The sequence below is a fragment of the Gavia stellata genome, chromosome 4 (genome assembly GCF_030936135.1).
Source record: "Gavia stellata isolate bGavSte3 chromosome 4, bGavSte3.hap2, whole genome shotgun sequence".
Classification (NCBI taxonomy): domain Eukaryota; kingdom Metazoa; phylum Chordata; class Aves; order Gaviiformes; family Gaviidae; genus Gavia; species Gavia stellata.
In genome coordinates, this window is record NC_082597.1 from 28313882 (window position 1) to 28329394 (window position 15513).

Genomic DNA, 15513 nt, shown 5'->3' on the forward strand with positions numbered 1-15513 from the left:
AAACCAGTAAGATTACTTCAACAAAATAAATAATGAGACAGCAAGGTAAGAAATAGGACACAGTAGTCCCCAAAACAAAGTGAATACTTATTTCACTTTTGAATGGGAACAAAACTGTTGAATATGGAGGAAAAAAATAATGAAAAAGTAAGTGCAAGAAAAGAGATATTGTGTCCAGAGAAACAGAGATATAATTCAAAGAGCTTAACATGTTCAAGACATGGCTGAGTGTGAAATGAAGGGACTATACATAAATCATCTTACTGAAAGAGGCAGCATTTGAAAAAACAAGCCCAGCATCAACACAGTTTTAATAAACTGATGAAACTCCCCAAACTATGCCAGAATACCTCATATTTCTGTATTTAATACAGAGACCCAAGCTACTACACTGCTGACAAAGCAGTGCTATGTGAAACTTCAGGATTTTAAAGATAACAATAAATTAAGCAATGGAGCTAATTGAAAAATTGGGTAAAACGCAAAATAAATAAATCATGCCAGACCAACCAGATGTCTCTTTATTAAAAATAGCTAGTTTTCTAGCCAAGAAAAATTAGTAGCTCTAAACCGTCTGAATTTCAGTAAAGTATTTGACAGTGCCATAGGAAGTTAGTTACAACAGGAGACATGGGGAGTAGGGAGGAACTGGCAGAGATGGAGAAACCTGCAGCTTGCCTGGGAGCACTGGGCCATGAGGAGAGCCCATGGAGCTATCAACTGAACCTTATTGGATATTTTCATTACCAAAACCAGAAGGGTGCAGAAGAAGGCTGGAATGAGCTGCCAGAGAAGCCAGATCAAAGTTAATAGTGCAAAGAGCAAGGGACCAGCAAGGGTTTCTGCTCACAGCTGGTCAGCTGGCATGACAGGTCCACACCTACTGTATGACCAGATACTGCTACAGTCCACCAAGGAGATACCGACACAAAAAGAGGCAATTTTAACTGTATGACTACATGGCAAAATATTTCCAGTGGAAGGTGAGAAAGATTAATTACACTATATAAGGCAGTTAATGAAGCCTTACCTTGGCGTGCAATGTACAACACTGGTTACCCAATTATGAAACAGATATAAAACTGAAAGAGTAGAGTATGACTAGTACAAACAAGGCCATCCAGCCATTTTAGGAGAGCAGGCTAGGACAGCCTAACTGACTCAACCTCACAAGGGGAGGACGAGGAGGGAAAACCCCATGTGAGTGCATTGGGAACTGGTCCTCACGGCGGTGGTGCAGTTTCTGAAGGTAAAGGAGAGAGCTGTCACGAGCGCAAATGTGTGCAAGCCAGCCACGAATACATCTGGGCTGGAGTAAGAGCTATCAAGTTCCCGAAAAATCTTTCAGTGCAGTGGTTTATGGGAAGATAATGTAAAATATGACTGAGGACTGGAGTCAGGGACCCAGAGAGCCCCGTCCACCTTTCTAGTCCCACACAGCACAGCTCCTACCTACTCCTCACAGGAGGCAGGGGAGCTATGCTAGGACATCAAGGGTGAAATCCCTGGCTCCCACAGAGCCACTGACAAAACACCTTCGACTGTAACACAGGCCAAATCCTCCCTTGCCAGGTCCAGGCAAATCCTGCAGTCTGAGCATCTTCAGAAGTCCTGGAGCTAGTGAGAGCTCCTCATGGCTTGTGCACCCTGCAAGACTACACGGCTTTTAGGACTGCTGCTAATACAGCTGTGATCAGTACTTTAAAACCATAGATTCTTGACAAGGATTTCTGGAGGGAAATTCAAGTTAGGTGTATGTAGGGTAAAATTTACTGCTAAGGAGATTCTCCTGTGCTTGTATCACTCCTCCTTTGTCCTGGCCCAAAGAGCTGAACAGATGGACATAAGGACCAGAAGGCACTTCTATACCACCCAACGCAGCACAGTACAGGAGCCTACTCTGAGCAGGCAGATAAATCCATAAAGTCAAGCGCTACTGAGGAGAAACTTCTGGCTCCTAAAAGTGGTAGGTCTGCATCAGTGCAGCCCTGCACGAGACCTCCTCAGCTCCTTCTCTCAGCAGGGAGGGCTCGCCAGCTCAGCTGCAGCATCAGGGGACGTTTAGATTGGATATTAGGAAAAATTTCTTCACTGAAAGGGTTGTCAGGCATTGGCACAGGCTGCCCAGGGAGGTGGTGGAGTCACCATCTCTGGAGGTATTCAAAAGACGTGTGGATGAGGCGCTTAGGAACATGGTTTAGTGGTGGACTTAGCAGGGCTAGGTTAATGGTTGGACTTGATGATCTTAAAGGTCTTTTCCAACCTAAACGATTCCACGGTCCTGCTGCTGTGTGCAAAGCCGGCTTCTGCTCGACAAGAGGCTTGAGTCACAGTTGGGGACTCTCTGTCGCCTTGTCCCCTGTGCAGGGTATGACAGGCCAGCTGCACGCCCTCTCCTAACAGTGTCTGGTTTAACCTTCTCTCCGAAAACCAAGGAAATGACTAGTCTGGGACTCCAAGCTGAGATTTGTGTAAAACATACCAGCTGGGTATGCTGCTATCAAGTTCATTTTGGAATTAAAAATAGCAAGAGAAATTTCACATGGAAGATTAAGTGCGTTAGTAGATCATATAACCCTGCTCCAGACCAAGCTGCGCCATAAACAATTTTCAGTCCTCAGCATGAAACATACAGGCAGTGCATCAAAACATTTAGTTATGTGAAGATCAACATTTACGGCACTCTCAGGTTACAAGCACATTTTCTTGAGAAATGAATGGCAGCCTTACAAAATAAAACAATGACGATGATAATATTTCTTCTGCTTTAAATCTGATCTCTGAGTCTCTTGCCACTGAGCACAAGACCTAACATACCAACCTAACAGGCTTGACATTTAATAAGCCAAGTTTATTTCTAGAAAGGGAGCTGGAAATTAAATCTCATGGTTGCAGTTGGCACACTGTGCCGAAGAGGAATCTTATGATGACTGCATTTGATTTTTGCCCTATAGTTTTCATCCTTCTAATTGGTATATTTAAGTGCACTTAATCACTTAAGCATTGAATCTACTGCAGTGATAAATCTCCAGTTTAGACTCCACAATAATAAATCTTTGTCTTCTCAGAGCAGCTGACAAGTTTTGATTTGGACTTTGAATTTAGGTCCTTTCCTCATGCTTAATAGTAACAACTTGTTTGTTCTGTCTGCTGAAAGCACAACATTAACTCTTGTCTTTAAATGCATTATCGCTGCTTAAGCTTAGTGTTCTCGGTGTTAAAATTGGTTGCCCTTCTGCAGTGCCCAACTAAGAAATACAAAAAAAATCCAATTAGCCTGTGCCGGGAGTTTACAAAGCAATTTTCACTCATTAGTATTTACACAGCATCACTGGTCCACATGACACTTCACAGACACGAGGATGAGCTGGAGCTTATAATACAATCTTTCAGTAGATGCCTCCAGTGTCACAAAGAGCTAATTTAAAAACAGGTGGAAGGGGCCTTCAGAAAACCCCTTTAACAGCCAACGGAAGAGCAAGATCCCTGCAAGTACCTCACAGTCTGACCACAGGACCAAGCTAGGTTTTATCTTATCTTTGTCTTATCTTTGACAAATGCCCTAAATACGTCCCTGAAGTAGCTCTGGTAAAAAAGGTAAAACTTAGATGTGACCAACAAATTACAAGAGGGAAAACTGTCTTTGGACTGAAGAGACTGGGGACTCTATCCCCAGTTTTGCTACAGGCTTTCTGCAGTACCTTGGTAAACTATTTATAGAATCATAGAGTCATTATGCCTCAGTCGTTAAGAATTCATGCCCATTAATTACCTTTGCAGTAATACCCTGGACCTATGCTTGCAGAACAAGTCATGCCATTGAAGATTTGCAGGATCGGGGCCTCATTCCCCTGTGCCTTGGTTCTTCCCATGCAGCTTAACATAACTCTCAGTTGTATTAAACATACCAACAGACATCTGGAGCAGGGGCTTATTTTGTTAAATATAAAATATCTTCTTAAACAACTAGCCTTGTTATAAAAAAAGCTGAATCCTGACTTGTGACTGCTGCACAAAAGACACTATGTTCATCATTTTCTGATGGTGATGTTCGTTTCTGTAGATTTAAGTCCAGAAGAAACTGCTCTGTAATACAACACAAGTCGCCACTTAGGTCGTTTTATTTGCTTTACCACTTGCCAACAAGACAAGTAACTCTCCCTTAAGCACAGAGCTAGTCAGCTGACTGAGCTATGCACAGAAAGCCTGGACTCCGTGGGGACGGTGGTCTGGCACATGCACAGAAGTCCTGGCACATCCAGGGACTATCAGAGCCTCCGTGCTTGCACAACGTACCTGCACAGCGTCAGCAATCGCTTTCCAGGTGAGTGTTGGGTTTTTTTAATCTCAACATGATAGCATTTTTACTAGTCAGGTCTCGTGTTTATCATGGGCCATTAGATTTCACTCCCATTCCCCCCCTGTTGAGTTTAAGCAATCATCATCACACTGTCTTAATACCACGATAGCCAAGCTGCAAAGCCATAGAGCTTCACTTGCCATAACAAGTACCTTACTGGATGCAGGGGGAAACATAGTGACAAAGGATGAGGAAAAGGCTGAGGTACTTAATGCCTTCTTTGCCTCAGTCTTTAATAGTAAGACCCGTTGTTCTGTGGGCACCCAGCCCCCTGAGCTGGAAGGCAGGGATGGGGAGCAGAATGAAGCCCCCACAATCCAAGGGGAAATGGTTAGTGACCTGCCACACCACTTAGACACCCACAAGTCTATGGGACTGAATGGGATCCACCCAAGGGTACTAAGAGAGCTGGTGGGAGTGCTCACCAAGCCACTTTCCATCATCTACCAGCAGTCCTGGCTAACCGGGGAGGTCCCAGTTGACTGGAGGTTTGCAAATGTGACACCCATCTTCAAGAAGGGCTGGAAGGAGGATCCAGGGAACTACAGGCCTGTCAGCCTGACCTCGGTGCCGGGGAAGATTATGGAGCAGATCATCTTGAGTGCCATCACACAGCATGTATGGGACAACCAGGCGATCAGGCCCAGTCAGCATGGGTTTATGAAAGGCAGGTCCTGCCTGACTAACCTGATCTCCTTCTATGACAAGGTGACCCGCTTAGTGGACGAGGGAAAGGCTGTGGATATAGTCTATCTGGACTTTAGCAAAGCCTTCAACACCGTTTCCCACAGCATTCTCCTGGAGAAACTGGCTGCTCATGGCTTGGACAGGCACAGTCTTCACTGGGTAAAAAACTGGCTGGATGGCCGGGCCCAAAGGGTTGTGGTGAACGGAGTTAAATCCAGTTGGTGGCTGATCACAAGTGGTGTTCCCCAGGGCTCAGTATTGGGGCCGGTCTTGTTTAATATCTTTATCAATGATCTGGACGAGGGGGTCGTGTGCACCCTCAGCAAGTTTGCAGGCGACACCAAGTTGGGTGGGAGTGTTGATCTGCTGGAGAGTCGGAAGGCTCTGCAGAGGGATCTGGACAGGCTGGATGGATGGGCCGAGGCCAACTGTATGAGGTTCAACAAGGCCAAGTGCCGGGTCCTGCACTTGGGTCACAACAACCCCATGCAACGCTACAGGCTTGGGGATGAGTGGCTGGAAAACTGCCCTGCAGAAAAGGACCTGGGGGTGCTGGTTGACAGCTGGCTGAATATGAGCCAGCAGTGTGCCCAGGTGGCCAAGAAGGCCAATGGCATCCTGGCCTGTATCAGAAACAGTGTGGCCAGCAGGAGTAGGGAGGTGATCATGCCTCTGTACTCGGCGCTGGTGAGGCCGCACCTCGAATACTGTGTTCAGTTTTGGGCCCCTCACTACAAGAAAGACATTGAGGTGCTGGAGCGTGTCCAGAGAAGGGCGACGAAGCTGGTGAGGGGTCTGGAGCACAAGTCTTCTGAGGAGCGGCTGAGGGAACTGGGGTTGTTCAGTCTGGAGAAGAGGAGGCTGAGGGGAGACCTCATCGCTCTCTACAATTACCTGAAAGGGGGTTGCAGAGAGGTGGGTGTTGGTCTCTTCTCCCAAGTGACTAGCGACAGGACAAGAAATGGCCACAAGTTGCGCCAGGGGAGGTTTAGATTGGATATTGGGAAAAACTTCTTCACTGAGGGCGTTGTCAAACATTGGAACAGGCTGCCCAGGGAGGTGGTGGAGTCACCATCCCTGGAGGTATTTAAAAGACGTGTGGATGAGGCGTTTAGGGACATGGTTTAGTGGTGCACGTAGCAGTGTTAGGTTAACGGTTGGACTTGATGATCTTTAAGATCTTTTCCAACCTAAATGATTCTATTATTCTAAGTGGGTCCAAACACACGCATCTTCAAAAATCTCCACTTAAAACATACTTTGCTTGTGAATTCCTCTGGACTCACCTTGCAGCCACCCATTTGTGTAAAATTTATCTCCCCTATAGCAAAGGCTACTTTAGTATCTGCTATTTTTTCTCACAATATCATTTACAGTATCATCAATCACCTCTCAATTCTTTGTTTCCCTTAAAATGAGGACATTACACGCAGCATGTCTCACAGCCAGGCTGCTTCTTCAGACTGCAGATGATTTGGCCCCAATTCTGCCAAGCGTAACACATGCATTTTAACTCCAAATATTTAGGAAGCTCACTGTAAGTTTGTCAACTAGATTAAAGCTCTTACTCCTCCTTAGCTACTGTGAAGTTGCTTCTGTAGCTTCTCTGTGATTAGATAAACAGTTTGAGCTTCCTTACGCTAACAATGTGTTTTTGCTACTCTGCGTAGTTCCTCTCAAGAGATCTGCAGTTTTCAGAATTCATTTTAAAACACAGGCATACCATTCCCCCCAAAATCCCTGTTTTAGCCAACATTATCTTCCCAATTCCTTCTAGGTGTTGCTTTCCAGGCAGGCATCATGCTCTTCTCTCTTTCACTTAATGCAGAGCTTTGGCAGAGAATTATGTATTTCTCTCTCTTTTCAGTCCTTTAGGCACTGACTCCACTTAGCACTTCTTGTATCTTTCACAAATGCAAATTTACCATCTAGATTTCTGCATTTGCTTTGTTTACAAAATAACTACAGGAAAAAAAAAATCTATTTTAAATTTTTCCTTTAATTTAGAATCCTAGTATTTTCATGGCTACCCAGACAATTAGGACCTACAACCTTTGTGAACAACGGGGCTTATGTTCTTTCGGGCTAAATTTATCTGGGCACTCAGCGGATGCTTTGAGAAAATCCCACTACGTAGACGCAGTTTTAGGAGAACTTCTGAAGATTTTCATCAGCACACGGAGGACATTAGAGTTCAGTTAGAAGCTGGCAGTACAATTCTGTGGTTGCATATCTGCAGTGTTACAGTAAGCTCACTCAATATTTTATCAAATATTATTTTGAAGGCTCTGGCTTGCATCTTTCCCCTGAAATACTGGCTGCAAATCTTCTAGAGCTTTTGTCGTATGAAAGTCAGTTTCTTAAAGTAGTATTTTCTGAAAACCTTGCATTTGTTACAAACTTCACTCAGTTCCCTGCATTCAATGGCGATTGAAAAATTAAGCTCAATCAAAAAATCAAACTCATGAAGAAATGCCAAAACTTGTAGAAAACACATGTCCTCCTGTATCGCTGTACACTGTGTTCACTGGGAAATGATCTAACAAGTTTTGTTAGGGGTTTTTCCACCATTTTGCCGCAAGAATCCCAAGTTTAATTTATAAAGACTTTTGTCAAAATCAATACAGTACTTTCATGCACATTATATCATCTTCCATAAAAATTAAAGGGAGAATTTCTAAGCATACCATGCTGAAAATACACGTGCTTAAAATGGTTAAAATCCGCTGTACAATAACATCTGAATATAGGCTGATACTCAAGAAGCAACTAATTTTTTGCAAAACCCAAAAAAGCAGACCAAAGAAACCTCTAACATCCAAACCCCAGCTGGAGGCTCAGCACAACTACAAATGCTTCACAGTGCTGTAACTGATACAGCTGAGGACAGAGGTTAACAGTAAACCAAACACTACTTACTTTAATTCCATTAGGACTGCAGAAAATAAGATCAGTATTTAGGAAAGACTTCATTTACATTCTGAGAAACGCAAAAATTAAGACAAGTGATTTGGGGCCAGTGGGCAAACCATCTATATATAACTGATATGGTTTATTCTGTGAAATCCATATGCAGAATTAATGCTGACCTTGCCAGAACTGGTCATGTATTTAAAATTTTACTTTCAACAGTCCAGTTCATATCAATAAACAACAAAAAAAAAAATCAACACTGCATTTGCAGAGAGTTGAGAGTTTTTCCATGTCCTTTTGGTGGCATCAGAGTTTTGCTCCAGGTTTTCCACGGTCACATCACCACACTCACTTCTGTAGTTCACACAGCAAACACTCACAGGGAAACCCACCACAATGATGGCAGCTGACTTTGGAAGGAGGCCAAGCCACTACCAGCAAGTCTCTGAATGTAAAAATAACTGTCCTTCAGTTCTTCTCGAAAGAAAGAAGTTGTTCACTCATTTTTACTCCATTTGAAACTCCCTGGCCTTCATCAGGTTAATGTTTTCCAACCCTCATGATTAACTTCCTGGGCTTAAATTTATGAAGGGGAACAACACCTCCTGATCACGCTGCCAAGATGCTATCGCAGCAAACACACCATGACACGTACGGTGGCTACGGTGACCGAGCACACTGCGCAAGCGCCGGCAGCTCCAGCACCAGTGCTCGCAGCCATGGTCCCTGGCCCAGGGAGGACAACCCCCCAGGCATCCAGTCCCCCAAAAAATCTCCTGCCCTAAGGGTGGTTTATCATCATAGCTCTGTGTACACACAGGTCCAGATGGCCAAATATCACCAGCAGGAAAAAAAGTGATCATTAGTTAAATTTTAATAACAGGTGAATGTTTTCTGCTGCTACTTGAATTTGAGACGATGGGAATGAAAAGTTACTTATTTCTCACACTGCAACCTATTGGAGCACTTTGCACCGGTGCCCAGTATAGATCTGCAAGGTCAGGAAGCCCAGAAAGGGAAGATCAGAAAGATGAGATGAGCTTCACCGACAGCAACCACCACCCTAAGAGAGCAGCCACCACCTTAAGACATCATAGCCTAAACCTGAGAGGCATGCTCCATCTCTTCATCTCCTGCAGTATTTCTGCTTATAGAATCACACCCAGCTTTCTTGCGTGGCTAAATACTGGATAGTTTTCATAAAATGAGGGTTCGATGAAAGAGGAGTGGTCCAAGTGCTTTATTTAGTGAAGCCTGGGCAATGCACACGTCAGTGAATGCATCTGAGGTGGACCAGATCACCTTAGCATCTGGCTGCCTAAAAATCTCTCCATTTTTGTGCCTTCAGACTGACTCTTGGATGAAGAGAAAGTGTTGTTATCCTAATTTTATAGGGAACAGAGGAGACAATTCGAGCATGTCTGCTCTGTCCTCCTGCCCATGCACGCACAAACCGTGACTGTGAGTGAGTGAGTAATCTGGTGTTGGCCAGTGCTGCAAGCGTTGTTGCACATCAGCCTCTTTCTTCCCTGCTCCAGATGGCTGGCACTGTGCGCGGTGTTTCAGGCTCTGCGCTCTAAAAGAAGCCTGTGACATGGTCACAAATCCCACATTAATTAAAATCCTAGGTAATCATTTCAGTAGGAACGTCAGAATAATAAAAAAAAAAATCATAATGAAGAAAACCACCGCGCTCCCCAGAACACAACTTTGTCACAACCTCCAGCTCCTCACCGAGGTGATGTGGTCTTCCTCCTCCAGCTGCGGCTCTCCCGGGCTCACTGACCTCAGGGGCCTGGCAGGACAACGTTACTTACTGTCCTTCACGCTGGAGGTTTCTAACCCTCCTTTCCCTAGATGTTCAGCTGGTAACAGTATGGGGCCTTGCTCCAGTACAGCTGAAGTGGGATGTCCTGCAGAAAGCTAATAATACTCCACAGACACCAACAGAGCTAGATTCAACCCTGAGCTCATACCCGTATATTTATTATTCACACTTTTAGGACGTCAGGCTTTCTGATTTCTCTACCGTCAGCAACCCAAAGGTTTCCTCCTGTCAGCCTCATCACAAGCTAGCTGCACTTAATGCTCTGGTTATTAAATCCATCTTTCTGTTGCACTTTGAAAGGATAAATAAAATCATCAGAAACTTTTTAATTTCTGGGACTCTCTCCTTCTTAGGATATAAATACAAAGCCAAACTGTTATGTCAGGAAAAACAAGCAGGGTTGCACATTTTTAGAAGAGGTGTGTCACAGTTCAGATTAATGTGGCATTCAGAAATTGTGCAAGTGCCAACATGGGAGGAAAATGCAGCATGTTATATAAAATAATCACGTTTATTTTAATTATTTTGGAATAAGATGATAACATCCACTTCCTCAACTACTTGTTCTGTATTTAGTATTTTAGCCTGGCATATTAAGTCTCCTCTCTTGCTTCCCGGCTAATGGTATGGTACAGTTATAATAGTTCAAACGCTCCTATTCATGAAAGATTTTATGACTTGATTTGTACATCAAGCTTCAATAAAATGCAAAAAACCGTGAAACACCACAATCAGATTTAACTTTAATATTTTTATATGACAGACTAGATTTCCCTTTAGTTACACCACAGTAATCTACTCCACTGAGGATACTGAAATCACGCTTGCCCCAAACTGCGAGGACGTTCAAGCCTGGAAGCCCAATGAAACACACAGGAGGACTGACTTGTACTACCAGAGCTACCAAATGCTCAGGGCGTGCACATCTGTACGACATCAAAAGAGGGGGAAAAAAGGCTCCACACTTCATCTTAATAAAACTTACAGCTAGAAGGGACCACTGGACTATTTGGTGAAACCATCTGTAATTACTCAGACCGCCGCCGTTGCACAGCCCACCGCCCAAGTCCTCGCTGAGAACTGATTTAAGGTTGTATGAACACTAGTGACTCGTATTTTGCCATCTGAGTTGAAGACTTTCAGACCCAAAGGTTCCTTTAGCAGCTGATCCATGGGTTGTTAAAAATTAATGCCTGATTATGACTAAATTGAGTTTGCTCTCTATTTCCAGTCATCAATTCTTATTATTCTTTTTGTGATTAAAAGGCCATTTATTTCTCCCTGATAACAATACCTCCTTGCTGTAATCTAGTCACCTCCCAAGCAAAATCTCTTACTCTGATGCTTCTCTCTAGCCCTTAAATAATTTTTCCACTATCTTCTCTAGCTTTTCAACTTCCTTTTAAAAATACTGACATCAGGCATGGAAAAACAAAATCACACAGCAGTACGAAGTAGCAGTCCCTCTGGTAGGTACTCTCCCTTACATGCCACACTAGCCCCTCATATCACAGCAGCCCACTGTAGACTCGGGTTAAGATGTTTGATCTAAATATCTAAAACCTTTTTAAATCACTATTTTGTGAGGTACAAATCATACCTGCAGAACTGCAATTCTCTTACCGGCTGTCTAAGCCTGCGTCTGGTGGTACTGAAAACCAGTTGGTTTGACCTCAACTCACCAACAGATCCAGCTTGTTCTGGGAAAACGCCCAGTCATTGTTTTTAATCACCTTATTATTTCTTTACGTCATGCAGAAGTTTTAGTAGCAACATTGATACTTTTATTTTCACGTCACTGAGATCCATTTGATTAGTGTCACATCTGGGGCTGGTTGCTGTGGTACTTTATGAGCAACCTGAACCCACTGACAGTATCCTATTGTGGTCACTTGGAGGAAAAAAAACCCCACAATAAATCTGATCGGTTTTAATCCATTCACAAAAGCATTGCAAAACAAAACAAAACAAAACAAACCCTCATGTTATTGCCAGTGCTGATTTTTTAATAAACCCCATTTAGGAACAGATGATGCATAAAGGCCATATCGTGCCTATTGTTCTTCCCTGGTAACTCATTTTCAGCATGCACTTTGGGACTTACTGGTAATTTCTTCAGTCTTTTTAACCCCCTCAATGCTTTAAAACACACAGGTGTGAAAATCTCTCCAATTTGCAGGTTTCATACTGTCATTTTACTTGCATTTTGGGACATTTCAATGAAAACCAAGATGACTCAGCTGAAGACGGCTGGAATAACATTTCAGATGAGAAAGTGCATCAAGAATTAGTTCGTTCAAACTCGGGAAAAAAATCAGAGGGGTTTGATTACGTCTCAGATGGATGCCTGCAATTTTTTTCCAAGAGATCATAAAAAGCATTCTGACATTGTTGCTTGACAGCCACGGCCTGCAATGTTTACATGAGACTTGTGTATTACACAAATTGTTAAGAATCAAGCAAGGAGAATTACAACCTGTTCTAATCCATGTGCAGCAATGTCAAAAGAAACAGGATATTTGTTCGAAGACATATTGAGAAAGTTTGACCGAAACTGTATTTAAAAGCTGGGTTTAACTGCGTTTACTGTCTACGCTTAAAGTGAAAATTGCAGTATGATGAAACTTTTTTTTTCTAATTCTTCTTTGATGCTGGATTTGCCAAAGGCTTATCAAATGAGAACAGGCCAGAAAGACTGGTGAAGAGTGCTCGGATAACATTCGGCTTCCCAGCAGCAGGGATGCCACACGGCTTACATCTCATCCGCCCCCAAAACAAATAGCCTTCTCCAGTGTGGGGGGAAAAAAATTAAATGATCACGGTAGATAGGAAGGAAAAACAAGCAATTTCAAGATAAAGATGTAACTGCCCAATTTGGACTGGCTAACACTATGTAAGTTACTGCTGATTCAGTAGAGTAAGTGAGTCTTAACAGTCAAAGCAAAGTCCATTGCAACAGTGATAATCTTCCAGCAAACTAGCATGCGTACTACTTATTATCATTCAGAAGAATAAGCTGATATCTAATTTTTATCAGAAACATAATAAAAGTTTTAATCCTGCTAAAAAATGCTTGACTATAATATAAATTGTACAGGAAAAGGTATTAATTCCACTCCATATACTGTCCCAATCCAAGCGTATTCCCCATAACAACCAGTCCTTTTTTATCCTCCAAAGAAACCAAGAATTTTCCACAAATTCCACAAACATAATTTTCCTTTGGAATCCTTCGAACATGCATATGCCACCTGCTCTTAAGAAAGCCCCCAGAAAGAATAAACTGCCCTGCAACTGAAGATGGGTCTGTATTTACAGACTTACCCAGTCTACATCAAAGATAAGCCTGTTATGGAAATGAATTGAGACCAGGTGCATACGAGATGTAAATTACTTTTGGTTGTTCCTGACTTAGGCTTGTGAATGGAACAAGCTGCACGTTTTTGCTCAGGCCCCTGAAATTCTCAGTTATTCTCAAAAGTACAGAAAAAGCATGACACGGGGGCGAGGGGGGGGGGGGAACAGCAGTTCCATTTATCATTTATGTGGTAAAACCAGTAGAAATAGCTCAAGCCACTACTTGAAAATCAAAGATGTATTTTTTTTTTCTCAGAGCCTGCTAGTCAAAAATCAGTATGTTGGCTCCTTCCGTGAAAGTCCAGTGTGAAATACAACTCCAGAAAACAGCAGGCTTCAGCTAGGGCACGGCCACAGTTTGCCCTATGCTCCTGAAGTCATCTCGACTTCTTTACCTCTACTCACAGCACCAAAGAGGAGACAGGGAAGCTCCTCCAGCGCTACTACAGCCCTTACCCCCCGGCAGGCAGAAGTAGGTAGGCTGGCACAAGGCGCAAGCATCCCTCAGGTTGCTCACTCCAGCAGGCACAGCAAGCAGGAGAGAGGGATAAACCACCGGCGGATGACCTCTCTCCACACCACAAAGCACCCTCCGGGCGACGCTGGGATTCTACAGCCTGTCCCTGCTGCAGCACACGCCACTTCAAGGCTCCCAGCTCCAGGAGGAAACTCTCAGCTGACCTCTCCGCATACCTTCAAGCCCTCCCCGGGCTAGCTGGACCAAGCCAAGAGCCAGTCACAGGCTAACAGTGCCCACCCCAGCCCCTGACAAAATCCCACCCCTACCAGCAAGCAACGGGCTGCGGGGAAGGGGGAAAAGCCCAGGGGACTCCGGCCACCCCCCGCCACCCCGGGCACCCCCCAGGCGGCAGCGTCTCGGGGAAGGGAAAGCCCCCACCCCCCGGCCGGAACGGGACGGGACGGGACGGGACGGGACACCCGAGCGCCTCCGCGCCCCTCCGCCTGCCCGGGGGAAAGGGAAGGGGACGGCGAGGTGCCCGCGGGGGGAAGAGCACCGCGGGGCCGATGGCACCCTACCTGTGGTTAAATTGTCATTGATCTTCAGGGGCACCCTTAAGATGTAGACCAGGAAGAGCATGATGAAGAACCACAGCGTCCAGAGGTAAGTCCAGGACCAGACGATGCAAGACTTCAGCTGTTCCAAAAAGCCCGTCCCAGCTTCAGCCATGTTTTTGGAGCAGAAAAAAAAAAGGGGGGGGGGAACCCCCAAAACCCCACCAAACCCAAGCCCAGCTCTCTGCTGCCACAACCTCTCAGCGTGTCTTTCTGGGATGATTCACGCCTCCCCGCCTGGGCTCTCCCCCTCCCGGCGCACGCACCGCCCGCCGCGGGGCGCGGCCCGGCCTCGGGGCTCGGCGGGTCCCCGCGGGGCGCTGCCGGTTCTCCCCCCGCCACCCGCGCCGTCTCCGCAGCGCGCCCAGGCGGCCCACGGCGAGGGCTGGCCCGCTAAAATGGACTCCTCCGAGCTTCCCCTCGCAGCTCCGGCTGAGCGGGTGGGCTTTCAGGCGAAGCCACCTCCGTCGCAACTCGGGCCCCGCCGCCTCCTGCCTTCGGGGGGCGGGGAAGGGAGAGCGGAGCCCAGAAGCCTCGTCCGGCGGTCCCCCAGCCCGGGGCGGGGGGGCACGACGTGCTGCGGTGGCAGCTCCGGACCTGCCCCCAGGCGGGCTGGGCCGCGCCCCGCGGCTCGGCACCCGGCCGTTCGCCGCTCCCGGCGCCGGCGGCAGCTGCATGATGAAATGCGGGGAAACAGGGAGAGGCTGCGGAGAAGGGGGGGGGGGGGGGAGAAAAAAAAAGGCCGTGCAACTTTTCCCACGTCTTTACGATGTCGAACAAGAGTTCCAGGCGGCGTTTGCACCATGCAACAAGACTTCAAGCCGAAGAAGGGCTCGTGTAGGATGTTTTTTTGCAGTTTACTTGCCTCAGCGTCTTGCTAGGATAGATAGTATCGCAGGCGTAAAACTACAATTTCGCTCGTGTGTATTTGTGTGTACAATGCCCAGCAGAGCCCTGAACTGGAAGACTCCCCCCCTTGGACGATAATATATGGCACAAGAAATGCATGTGTCTCATTAAAACAGTGTCGATAAAACATAATCTCCGGGTCATGAAACTGTACTTTTGTGAAACACGTTTTTCTTCCTCCGTGACTCTTGATGAGGCGTTTCTTCATGAAACAAGATTTGTCAACAAAATGTAACAAAAATTCAGAGGCCAGTTAACACAACTGATCCCTACTTTTTTCATGTTACAAAGGCTAGAAACATTTAAGTAGATACGTGCCATATATTGCAATTTGTTTGGATCTCTCTCCTGTGTTTCCACAATCTGTATCGAGTGGGATAATACT

General features: G+C 45.4%; 1 protein-coding gene across 2 annotated transcripts in view; it reads right to left on the reverse strand.

Annotated features, from left to right (window-relative positions):
* ST7 (suppression of tumorigenicity 7) overlaps positions 1-14334 on the reverse strand; it is a 156668-nt gene extending 142334 nt beyond the window's left edge. For both annotated transcript variants that reach the window (XM_059817024.1, XM_059817023.1), the window contains exon 1: positions 14184-14334. In XM_059817024.1, the coding sequence (XP_059673007.1) occupies positions 14184-14334 (151 nt within the window). The remainder of the gene's footprint in view (positions 1-14183) is intronic.
* Positions 14335-15513: the final 1179 nt, after the last annotated feature.